A 13,385-nucleotide genomic window follows, 5' to 3' on the forward strand; every position below is an offset into this window, starting at 1 on the left:
GGTGTTTCTTTGCAATTTGATGCAAAAATCAGTAATCAAAAGTTATTAAGTCAAATTATATAAAAAGATGTTATATTATATACTTATATTCTTGTATTTTTTTAAAGGAAACATATTTGTTATTATAGGTTTGTTAGTTTTAGACTTTTAGTATATTAAAAAATTATTAATTATTTATATAATTTAAATAAATAATAATTAAATTATTTATGACGTCATCGGTTCGACCATCGGTCGGACCCCGATCCGACCATAAAACTGGTATTTAGCTCCTTTTCCTGTTCTTTTACTGTATCGGTTTTTAAAACCATGCTCCCAACTCTCCAACAACACCCATATTTTAATGTGGGTAAGGCAACCATTATACTTTTCCACACAAAGGAGCAATTTGGGGACTCCTTAGCTTCAAGAAAGTGAGATCTTGGGAAATATCTTGCTTTAAAACACTAATACACTAAAGAATTAGTATCATGCAACAACCTCCACCCTTGCTTAGCTAACATTGCTAAATTAAAAGCTCTTAGATCCCTAAAACCTATTCCTCCATCTTTCTTTGAAAGCGTCAACTTTTTCCAAATTTTCCAGTAAATTTTCCTTTCATTACCAACCTAACCCCACCAAACTTTAGCACACATCGCATCAAGTTCATCACAAAATAGGGAGTTGAAATACACTCATAGTATAAGTGGAAATAGATTGAGTCATCGCCTTAATAAGCACCTCTTTACCAGCCTTGGATAACATCATACCTTTCCAACCCTGTAATTTTTTCCATATTCTATCCTTCAAGTACAAGAAAGTATGGTATTTAGTTCTCCCTATTAATGTTGGCAGCCCCAGATATGACTCAAATCTATTCACCTCCTATACCCCCAAAATCCTTTGTATTTCTTGCTTTTGACTATTAGATGTATTACTACTGAAATAGACTGATGATTTCTCCAAATTAATGCATTGTCCCGATGCATTGGCATAGCTCTGAAGGATCTCTAAAATGGTCACCACTTCATCTTGTGTTGTCCTGCAAAATAATAATGAGCCATCTGCAAATAAAAGGTTAGAGACTCTAGGTGCCCCTTTACAAATAGATACTCCTTGGATTCTTGCATCATTTTTTGCCTTTGTCAGTAAAGATGTAAAACCCTTTGCACATAACGAAAACAAATATGGTGAAAGAGGATCTCCTTGATGAAGCCCTCTAGATGGAAGCACATTACCATAGGGTTTCCCATTAATTAAAATTGAAAAGGATGAAGTAGTAGCACAACTCATCACTCTGTCAATCCATCTTTCTGGAAAACCCTTTCTCTGTATGATTCCTTGTAAAAAGAGTCATTCCACCCAGTCATATGTTTTGCTAACATCTAGCTTCAATGCTGAAGAATCTGTCTTACCCTTCTTCCTGGAATGCATAGTATGCAATGTCTCATATGCTATTAAAACATTATCTATAATAAGGCGACCAGGCACAAAAGCACTCTGAGTATGGGATATAATATCAGGGAGCTATTTACAAGAACTTTGGAAATAATCTTGTAAATAACATTACAAAGGCTTATTGGTCTAAAATCTAACATTTTCTCTAGATTCTTTACTTTAGGAATAAGCACAATATTAGTATCGTTTAAAGCAAGCAACATAATCCAATCGTTCAAAAAATCTAAAACAGCAGTAACAACAGCTTCACCCACAACATGCCAATTTTTTTGATAAAATAGTGCATTTATACCATCTAGTCCAGGAGCCTTTGTTGGTCCCATCTGGAACACCACCGTCTTAATCTCCTAAACAGTAAAGTCACTGGATAGAAGATTCTGCATATCAGGTGTCACCTTGGCCGAAACTGTTTGTAGACACTCCTCCATTTGATCACATGAACCTACACTAAACAAATTATCAAAATACTCAATTGCTACATTGGCAATATCCTCGACCTTCTCCACCGAATGATCTTGTAGATTCTTAATACCCTTTATATGGTTTCTTCTTCACCTTTGAGATGCTTTTGAATGAGACTTTGTATTTTTATCTCCATGCTTTAGCCAAGCCACTCCACTCTTGACTGTTGCGCCCAATAAATCTCCTGCTTTAATAAAAGATCATCCAATTTTTTGCTCACCTCCAAGTACTCGACCTGACTAGCATCAGTGCAATCAGCCCTATTCAAACTATCAAGCCGATTCTATAGTTGTTTGATTGCCTCCACTTTGGGTTTAGTCTTTGTTGCTCCCCATGCCTTTAAATCCACCCACCACAAGCATTTATTTTCTCCTTAATTGCTGCTAGCCCGGACTCCCTACTACTTGCCAAGTTCCATGCCTCTTGCACTACCGCCTCACAATCATCCCAAAGTTTTTTTTTTTTTTTTTGAGGGTGAATGTTCAAATAGCGTTAAAAATACTATGAACGTTTAGACCCCTAAATAATAAAATACCAATTCAAGCTTTATATCAAACAATATATGTGCAGAAAATGATAATAAACTAAACACAGAATTGATAAACAATCTAAGCCAAATATAATCATATCCACAACAGAAAATATATGGCAAAGATAAAGGGAAGAGAGATGCAAACATAAGGACAACACACGATGTGTTATCGAAGAGGAAGCCGAAACTCTCAGCGTAAAACCTCTCCGCCGCCCTCCAAGTGGCCAATAATCTATTAGAAAATGTAGTTGGGATACATGAACAGTAATAAACCTTCCAAGCCTAATCTACCCAGGTACCTAAGCCCTCCATGCTTCTTGCTCCAACAAGATTGCGCCGAACCTTTTTCTTTTCTAACTTATCGGATTCTACTACTAAACCATAGCATCAACCAATGAATATTGGTTTCTTTCAAACTACTTCCCTTAGCACCAAATGTACCTTCTCACAGACGTGGGTGTGATGAGAAAATGATTTGGTCAAGAATCTCTCAAGGATGTATCAATGGAGAGGAAGAGAGTAGAGAAATTTGAAGAGTTTCTTAGTGAAGATTAGGGATGAGGCAATCTGTTTTTCTCTAGGGTTTCTCTCACAAAATTCTCTCTGGAAACTCTCTCCATTTCGTGAGTATAAGGGTCTATATATAGTGGTGTGTGTTTGGAATATGAAGAGACAGTTTTTACCAAATTGGGTAAGTTGGTGGCTTGGCCTCGCAACTTGTCTAAGTTGCGAGTTCAAGTCACGAGGTAACAGCTTGGCCAGCTAAGGACTTTTGTCCTGTAGTGCGACAATTGGCGTGACCCTTTACCTTCCCGCATGCTTCTCACGTGCACAAGATTTGGCGGCTTGCAAGCCACGAGTCAATCGCGAGTCCTAGCCACAAGTTTCTGCTTCTTTGCACAAAGATGAGCAATTCTTCACACTCTCTTCACACACTACCCTTACATGAATCCCACCTAAATACAGAGTTACTAAGTGTTAAATTACAAGCAAATTGGCACGGAATAAAACCAATAAGATGGTTAATAAATTTCAACCTTACAGAGGGGGCATCCCAAAGTTTTTAAATCAAGTCAATCTCCCAAAATATAATAAGAATATAATGCGAATATGTTTCATCCTGGTATAATTAATCATCACAATGGGTAGCACACTAGTACTAGTAAATTAGTAACATAGGAACAATTATGGATAAACTACGATTCGAGTCCTATTTTATTTGTGATTTCAATTGAGTCAATTTAATTATCACTATGTTTTTTTTTTCATTCAAATTTTTTTTACTTCTTTAAATTGTTACAATTTAATCCAGTTCTTGACATAAGTCTAATAAATATTATGAAGAAAAAAAAATTATCCGATACATTTTTTCTGACGTGATATAGATCACATGTTTTGAAAGTTTTAAGATAATATCACTATAAAAATATTATTCATTTATTATAAAATAAGTAAATTGAGTTTTGTCACTACATAAAAAAAAGAAAGAAAGTAAAACTTAAAGTTCATATGACAAAATCCAATTCACATGTTTCATAAAAAACATTATTAAAAATTCAATGATATGGTTATCTTAAAAAAACTTGAGAGTTGACAGAAATCTAATTAATCGGCGTGATAAACACATCAGTCTATGTGCAGTTAATGGGAGCTTGACAAGATAATGCACAAGTGATATACATCACGTCATGATCTGTTGCAATATATGTCGGCCTCTGCTAATGCCACGTTAATTGATGAAAATACCATCTCATACAAAACATACTAGTTGGAATTTGGAAAAACTTCTAGAACTGACTTGGATTCCTATATCAATAATTGGATTCACATTACAAGGATTTTAACAAAAATGAAGAATTTGATTAAATAATCAACAATATATATATATATATATATTTTGCTAAAAAAAACAACAATATAGAATTAAAATCACCAGCAAATTTAACCCAAAGATATTGTTGATTAAATAATCAGCAATATAGGATCAAATCAACAACAAATTTGACCCAAAGTTATTATTTATTATAATTTATTCATTAATTAAAACTTTTACAACTTAAAAAAATTTTAAAAAATTCTCGAAACTTTTACACATTATCTGGTATAGTTTATCTAGAATGTTCAGTTAGAGAACTCAAACGATAATTAATTTTGATGTGATCCGTGTAAAAGGGATTCCATATTTCCACCAAATTTTGAAGCTAACTCTACAGTCTAAAATATACGATATGAAAAGGAAGGCTGAGATAAATGTGAGAGAGTTTTGGAAGAAAAAAGGTGTAATGGTATTTCAAAGAAGGAAACTAAGTTTAGACTTTTAATACAGAAACAAATGTCTATGATTTTTTATTTTATTTTAATAATTAATAGTCTGAAGATCCTTTTAAAGATACTTAACAATAAATAAAAAATATATTTATTATATAGGACTTCTTTATGATTATTTTATTTGAGTTTGGGTTATCTCTAGTATTTTTTTTTAACTAGACATGTCTTTTTATTTTAAATATATAATGACAAATGGTAGTAAGTTTTATTCTACACTTTTTATTTAATTAGTGAATGATGTGACAGTTTTTTATTAAAACAAAAGGAGATTCCAATTAAAAAAATTACTGAAAGTAAGTCAAACTCATTTTTTATTTCAAGTGTTTTTAGTTTTAGTCTTTTATAAATAATTATGAGATGTGGCTTATCTTCAATACTTTTTTAACTAGAGTTTCTTTTATTTTAATGAGAGATTACCATGTCACCCCACTAATTAAAGAAAATGTGAAAATTAAAACCTACTACCACCTGCTATTGTATATTTAAAATAAAAGGAGAGATCCAGCTAAAAAAATATTGGAGGTAAGTCAAACTCGTAATTATAAAGAAATTATGAAAATTAAAACATCGAAATGCAGATATACCAGAACTTTTTTTTTTTTTTTTGGATTTAATAGATGCAATAGATTTGAACCTAAAAATATCATCTTCGTAATGATTGTTTTTTATTATTAAATCAAGACACCAATTTTCCTATTAACAGGCCAAGAGCCTTGTAGCTTCCTCGCCTTTTATAATGATTGTTTTTTGAAAAGTGCTACATCCACAATATTTTTGCAATAAATTCTAAGCGGTAAGTTATTATTGATTCTGATTTAACCTACTACTAAAATTATTTTTTTGTCAGTCAATTACAACCAGTCACTTAAGATTTATTGTAAAAATATTATGGACACAATATTTTTTCTTATCATTAAATTAAGACACTAACTTCCCTATTAACATGCCAAGATCTTTGTAACTCTAACAATTTTTGTGATTATAATAAAACCATCTAGAACCCCAACTATGGAATTAAAAAGGGAAAAAAAAAAAAAAAAAAAAAGCAAAATCCCTATTAACATGGATTGAGGGCATTTAAAAAAAGAAATCAATAAAAAAAATATTTAAGACAAAATTAATTATGAGAACATGTATGCCTACATTTCTGTCATTGGAAAAAAAAAAAAAAAAAGTCAAATTAGTCCACAGAGTAGAAGCCATCAAAGCAGGCGTGCTAGACCGTTGGTATGTTGTTGAATTAAAGCAAGAAAAATCATAATGAAAAAAAAAAGAAAGAAAGGAAAGAGCATGGGAAGCAATACTACTGCTCAGAAAGATTTTGAGAATTTCAATTCAATTTGTTCAAAAAGAGGGAAATACAAATACATTTCTTTTTTTTTTTTTTTGAAGGGGATACAAATACATTTCTTGCCCAAGAAACAAACAAGATCTTCATTTCATCACATGATCTTGGTCAAAGTCAGACACCTCTTAACAAACAATTCAAAATACTAATACTGTACAATTAATTTATAATTGATTATTACAATATAAAAAAATCCACAACAGTTCAGCAGTCGACCTTCTAGAAGAGCATTTATGATTTAACATATTTCTTTGTCTGAAAACTCTCTCTCTCTGAAAAGACTTCTCTTTTCTTATATCTGGTTTAACTCAAACTCGCACATGACCTTTTGACACAAAACAAAAGAATATTTCTCTTTCTTATTATTAGTTAGTATTAATTATTACTATTTATTCAAAATTAGAATTTTTTTTTTAAATTTTTTATAAAAAGAATGGTATTTTTTTTCTCTTTGTTGTTGTTGTTGCTATTGCTGTCGCCACCCATTACGATTTGTAGACTTCTTCTTCCCCAATTTTCTTTGCATTCTCCGTCTTCTCTCACCAAAACAATGCCTTTGACTTTGTTCAATTCGTCCTTATTGTCCCTAAAAAACACGCTTCCTAGCTCATTGTATAACAACCACCATTGTCATATTTCTCACAACAAAAACACCCAACGTATTTCATTTCTCTCTCTCATCTCCTATATTACTCTCCCTCTCTCTGTAACTTGACCTGGGATACAAGCAAAAGTAAGTTCTAACAACCATTAAAGTTTCTCACTTTCTCTAGATTCTTTTGTGTACAATAGTTATCTAAACACCTTTGATTGGTTTGGTTTTTTTTTTTTTTTTTTTTTTTTGCCTATATACAACCAGTGTTGTAGTCGTGGGGTTTGCTTGTTTTCTTCAATTTCTGTTGCTGTTGTTGTAAACTTTGGTTAAAATTACCATCTGGGTGATTACCAAAATTGAAAATTACCATCTGGGTCTTTCATGAATTTGTTGAATATTGACTGTAAAGCTCAGGAGGTCTCTGATCCTTTCAGATCATGGCCTCTGAGCGTCCCCTTTTGATTCCATCTCCTAGAGTTCTTAACACCCAAGATTTATTCACTGTACCCGTTTTGTTAGATCTATTTAAATCCAATTCTGGCCGCCCTGTATCGTTTTCCGGAATGGAAACGAAAAACCCAGCTGAGAATTCATCAAGTGTGGAAGGCACACTCAATTCCTCCTCATCAAGAAGAAGTATTTTGTCCTCTCATTCCAAGGCCTCGGGCGGAGGCGGGAATTCCATCAGGGAAGTGACTTTTGCTGATATGGGGTCGAAGCCGGTGAGACATGGCTCAAGAGGGGCTGATTCTGAAGGGCTTAGTACGTCCCAGAAGGAAATCAGTGATGAAGATGCGAGGTTGATTTATATAAACGATCCTGTGAAGACAAATGAGAAGTTTGAATTTGCTGGGAATTCTGTAAGGACTTCCAAGTATTCGTTTATTACTTTTTTGCCAAAGAATATTTTTGAACAATTTCATAGAGTTGCATACATATATTTCCTTGTGATTGCTGTACTTAATCAGCTCCCCCAGCTGGCTGTATTTGGCCGGGGAGTCTCAGTTTTGCCATTGGCCTTTGTTCTATCAGTTACGGCCATTAAGAATGCCTATGAGGACTATAGACGGCATAGGTCAGACAGAATTGAGAATAACCGGGTAGCATCTGTTCTTGTTAATAATCAGTTCCAACCTAAAAAATGGAAGGAAATCAGAGTCGGTGAAATCATCAAAATTCATGCAAGTGAAACTCTTCCTTGTGATATGGTGCTGCTCTCCACTAGTGACCCGACTGGAGTTGCGTATGTGCAGACAGTTAATTTGGATGGGGAGTCGAATTTGAAGACTCGGTATGCAAAACAAGAGACCCTATTTAAGATGCCTGAAAAGGAGAACGTTACTGGATTGATTAAGTGTGAGAAACCGAATAGGAATATTTATGGTTTTCATGCAAACATGGAAGTTGATGGGAAGAGGCTGTCACTTGGACCATCCAATATTATTCTTCGAGGCTGTGAGCTCAAGAATACTGAATGGGGCATTGGAGTTGCGGTGTATGCTGGGCGTGAGACCAAAGCTATGCTCAACAACTCAGGAGCTCCATCTAAGAGGAGTCAGCTTGAGACCCATATGAACTTTGAGATCATCTTACTCTCTTTGTTTCTTATTGCTTTGTGTACAGTTGTCTCTGCCTGTGCCCTTGCTTGGTTGCTGCGCCACAAGAAAGAGTTAAATAACTTGCCTTATTACAGAAAATGGGACTATTCTCGGAATAAAGACTATAACTATTATAATGTGGGATGGGAGATTTTTTTCACATTCCTCATGTCAGTTATTGTGTTCCAGATCATGATCCCTATTTCTCTATACATTTCCATGGAGCTTGTTCGTCTTGGTCAGGCTTACTTCATGATCCGAGATACCGAAATGTATGATGAGGCATCAAATTCAAGATTTCAGTGCAGGTCTCTGAATATAAATGAAGATTTAGGACAAATAAAGTATGTATTCTCGGATAAAACTGGTACACTTACAGAGAACAAGATGGAATTTCAACGTGTAAGCATATGGGGAGTAGATTACAGTGGTGCTAAATCTCAAATTGAGCCAGTTGGATACTCTGTTCAAGGTAATACCATTTTTTTTATTTTTTTTATTTTTATGATATTTAGTATTTCTGATTTGTCACATTAGCAAAACAATTTCATCTTATATTTGCCTTATTTGGTATCAGTGGAGGGGAAGGTCATAAAGCCAAAGATGAACGTCAAGACTGACCCAGAACTTTTACAATTATCAGAAAGAAGAAATGACACAAAAGAAGGCAGACATGTTTATGATTTCTTCCTTGCATTAGCAGCATGCAATACAATTGTGCCTCTTGTTACAGACACGTCTGATCCTACTGTGAAGATGATAGATTACCAAGGGGAGTCTCCTGATGAACAAGCATTGGTGTATGCTGCTGCCGCCTATGGTTTCATGCTTATAGAACGAACCTCTGGCTATATAGTTATCGATATTCAAGGAGAAAGGCAAAGGTAATTTGATGTGATGCTATTGTCCCTTTCTTTTCCCTTAACTTCTCTTTAGCACCTCTTCTTCCACTAGAACCACCCCACCAATTGATTAGTGAAGTGGCTTTGTGGCTCTAATATTGTTAGAGCAGCATTGGCAGTATGGCTGCCAATTTTTTGGCTGCTTTTGAACAGGTAGGAAAGAATTTAGGTTGATATATTAGTGGTTTCAAAATTCCACTTCAGTAAAATGTTGACATCTAAAGGTAAATTCTTCGTGTAGAACAATTCTCTCAGTTATGCATTGTGTCAGTACTTAAAAAAAAAAAAAATTGTTTCAATCATATAGCAGTGTAAACATGAAGGTGAGAGGAGGATGGGGGTGATAGGTGACACTAAAGTAACTGTGGGGTAATAGTGGTTGCAGTGGTTTAAGTAGTCATAATACTTGATTGCTCTTTCAAGTGATTATCTTATCACATTCATAGGTAGCTTCTTTTAAGAGGTAAAACCTTATTATATCTTCTTTAATGAATTTCTCCATCATGGCAACTGCAGGTTCAATGTTTTGGGTTTGCATGAGTTTGATAGTGACCGGAAGAGGATGTCAGTTATATTGGGCTGCCCCGACAAGAGTGTGAAAGTCTTTGTTAAAGGTGCTGACACATCCATGTTTGGTGTGATAGATAAATCTTTGAACATGAACATACGGCGTGCAACTGAATCCCATCTTCATGATTACTCCTCACTGGGTTTGAGGACACTTGTTGTTGGGATGCGGCAGCTGAGTGCTTCAGAATTCGAGCAGTGGCACTCTTCCTTTGAGGAAGCAAGCACTGCTGTAATTGGTAGAGCTGCTTTGCTTCGAAAGGTTGCTAGCGCTGTTGAGAACAATCTGTGCATACTGGGTGCCTCTGCTATTGAAGATAAACTGCAACAAGGGGTGCCAGAAGCCATAGAATCTCTCAGAATAGCAGGGATTAAAGTATGGGTTTTGACTGGGGACAAGCAAGAAACTGCCATATCAATTGGGTACTCCTCCAAGCTCCTGACAAGCAAGATGACCCAGATAGTAATTAATAACAATTCTAAAGAGTCATGTAGAAAGAGTTTGGAAGATGCCATTGTCATGTCTAAGAAGCTCATGACTGTTAATGGGGTCACAGACAATACCGGAGGAAGTTCTGAAGCTAGTCCAACTCCAGTGGCCTTGATTATTGATGGTACCAGCCTTGTTTATATTCTTGACAGTGAACTTGAAGAAAAGGTAAGCATTTGTAAACCTACATGGTTGTCCTTTTCTTTTCTAGTTCTTGGTGATGCCTCATATGCTGATGTAGCTTACTCATTTTGAGTTGCAGCTCTTTCAACTGGCTAGTAAATGTTCTGTGGTGCTATGTTGTCGAGTGGCTCCATTGCAAAAGGCTGGAATAGTAGCCCTTGTGAAGAACAGGACTGCTGACATGACACTTGCCATTGGGGATGGTATGTTAGATCAATATCTTATGCTCTCAAACATATAGAAAATAGAATGCACTTCTTACTGCTTACGTACTCATGTTTGTTACTGTAATTCTACTTGGACCACTAACAGGTGCCAATGATGTTTCAATGATCCAAATGGCTGATGTGGGAGTTGGAATCAGTGGCCAAGAGGGTAGGCAAGCTGTAATGGCATCAGATTTTGCAATGGGGCAGTTCAGATTCTTAGTTCCCCTTTTATTGGTCCATGGGCATTGGAATTACCAGCGGATGGGCTACATGATATTATATAACTTTTACAGGAATGCAGTGATGGTTTTTATATTATTTTGGTGAGTATGATTTTCGCAATTGTATATGCTTTGATTTTTGCTTTATAATGATTCTGTATTCATGAATATGCATCTGAGTTAGCTGGTTAAATCTATTGGAGTTTGTTATGTTGCCCTTGATTTCAGTCTCCACATGAGCCTGAGCAATGTTTTGGCTCTCTTACTTTCTCACACTCTCTCTTCGGGGAAAAGTTGTTTTGTATGGTTGTGTTTCCAATCATGCTTGCTAGGTCTTTTATTTTACTACTTTTTGAGCTAGAAGTTATATAGCTGAAGATAAATTTAATTTTGATTCTTTTTGTAGTCAAATCTAGATGTCTCTCAAAAATTATCATATGATTTTGTAATTCAAATTTGAATTACTTCCTAGGGAAGTTGGTTCAAATTGAACTTATTAAAAAAAGAAGAAGAAGACAATTTAACCTAATTAATCAAATCTATGTTTTCTTATTATCACAATCGCTAATGTTTCACATGCTGTGTGTAGGTTTGTGCTCTTCACTGCTTTCACCTTGACAACTGCAATTAATGAATGGAGCAGCATGTTGTATTCTATAATCTATACTTCATTGCCTACTATTGTTGTTGGAATTCTTGACAAGGACCTAAGTAGGAGGACTCTTCTAAAGTATCCTCAGCTTTATGGGGCTGGGCAAAGGCATGAGTGCTACAACGCAAAGTTGTTTTGGCTAACAATGGTTGACACTATCTGGCAAAGTGTAGCTATCTTCTTTATCCCTCTCTTAGCATATTGGGGTAGTAGCATTGATATATCTAGTCTAGGAGATCTTTGGATACTTGCAGTGGTTATATTGGTCAATCTACACTTGGCCATTGACGTTATCAGGTGGACTTGGACTACTCATGCAGTCATTTGGGGTTCTATAATTGCTACTTTCATTTGTGTCACTGTCATTGATGCTTTACCCTTTCTTATTGGTTACTGGTAAGCGCTCTTATCTTATACACCATCTTTCTTTCTAAAAGTACATAATTAAGTGTATACTCACTCTTTTTTCTGAATACATGTATACTCACTTATCAAAAAGAAAGTTACTCATTTTGTTGAACTAAGAACACAGTTGTTAGCAATAAATTACTCGCATACTCATTTTGTTGAACTATGAACATAGTTCTTAACAATTTGATGTAGGAAAAAATCAAAACAATGCAACACGAAAATTAAAGAATTGATAACCTAGGAGTCAGCACCTACGCTTTGCTTGAAGTCAACACTAGAGAGACCCTTGTAGGAGTCAGCACCTAGGGATGGCTAAGGTCAATGCTAGACCATTGGAAAATTTCCAATAGAAATTTAATTCATCATTCAAACTGTAAGCTGTCTTAATAGGAGTACAATAAAATGCCTATATAGACTATTAGGACTAAACCTAATTCCAACTTACAATAATATACTTGGGAAAACTCAAATTTTGAATTACAAAAATGACATTGACTAGGAAATTATGGAAAACTCAAATATTGAATTACAAAAATAACATTGGCTAGGAAAATTAATTTAAAAAAATACTAATAACCTTATAAAAATACAATTGAATTTGAAAATTAAATAAAACTAAATAAAAATAAATGTTTCTTTGTGCTTCCCACATCACATGTTGAATGTCAGTTCTGTGATTCTGACCAAAGCGAAAATAGAAATCATGACTGATTTTGTGAAATTTTCCCTTTTCAAATAGAGATTAATGTTTGCAACTCCAATGTGCTTTGACAGGGCAATCTTTCATGTCGCGAAAACTGCAACGTTTTGGTTATGCTTGCTTGCAAGCGTCATAGTAGGCCTAATTCCTCGTTTTGTTGTAAAATACCTTTATCAATACTATAGTCCTTGCGATGTTCAGATCGCAAGAGAAGCTGAGAAGTTTGGGAATCTGAGGGAGGTTGGAGATGTACAAATAGAAATGAATGCCATCCTGGGTCCTCAACGGAGATGACAAGATGATTTTGTTCCTTTTTGCATATCCTTTTCTTTTGTAAAGTATCCTATTCTTTAGGCTGCTTCAGAGTATCTCTCTTAGTTGCCGGATTTTTATTGTTTGCTATCCGAAGGATAGATTTTTTCTAACATGTTGTATTTTGTTCTGTTGTATCAATCATGTTATCCAGTGTAAATTAGCGTTTTTTTAGTACAGAAAAATTACACTTGTTACAAGAATTTTATCAAGAAAGATTTTGATACGAATTTCACCTTGTCTTTCCTTGATGTGGGGATTTTTTTTTTGTTTTGAGTAAGCGAGAGCCGGGTTCTGGTTTTCTATTATTGCAGCAGATGATTTCATTTATAGTGATATAATAACCTTATTAGTAGCCTAATAGTTTTACTTTATGGTTTCTCAAATCAGCATGCTGACAGGTTTAGGTTGGCCTCAGTTTTGTCCTCAACGCAGCTT

At 34.8% G+C, this 13,385-nt stretch overlaps 1 protein-coding gene across 2 annotated transcripts; it reads left to right on the forward strand.

The window, feature by feature from the left end:
* Positions 1 to 6,571: 6,571 nt before the first annotated feature.
* LOC112036056 (phospholipid-transporting ATPase 1) lies at positions 6,572 to 13,177 on the forward strand. 2 transcript variants are annotated; one of them, XM_065765546.1, is made up of 8 exons: positions 6,572 to 6,840; positions 6,967 to 8,772; positions 8,878 to 9,184; positions 9,719 to 10,427; positions 10,522 to 10,645; positions 10,755 to 10,974; positions 11,462 to 11,920; positions 12,710 to 13,177. In XM_065765546.1, exons 2-8 carry the CDS (start codon positions 7,140 to 7,142, stop codon positions 12,927 to 12,929), a joined length of 3,672 nt encoding a protein of 1,223 aa, XP_065621618.1. In that variant the 5' UTR covers positions 6,572 to 6,840; positions 6,967 to 7,139; the 3' UTR covers positions 12,930 to 13,177. The 2 variants fall into 2 exon arrangements, with proteins under 2 accessions (XP_065621618.1, XP_065621620.1); XM_065765548.1 differs by having other exon boundaries at positions 6,573 to 6,840; positions 7,222 to 8,772.
* Positions 13,178 to 13,385: the final 208 nt, after the last annotated feature.

The sequence above is a fragment of the Quercus suber genome, unplaced genomic scaffold (genome assembly GCF_002906115.3).
Source record: "Quercus suber isolate HL8 unplaced genomic scaffold, Cork oak 2.0 scaffold_636, whole genome shotgun sequence".
In the NCBI taxonomy this organism is placed as follows: domain Eukaryota; kingdom Viridiplantae; phylum Streptophyta; class Magnoliopsida; order Fagales; family Fagaceae; genus Quercus; species Quercus suber.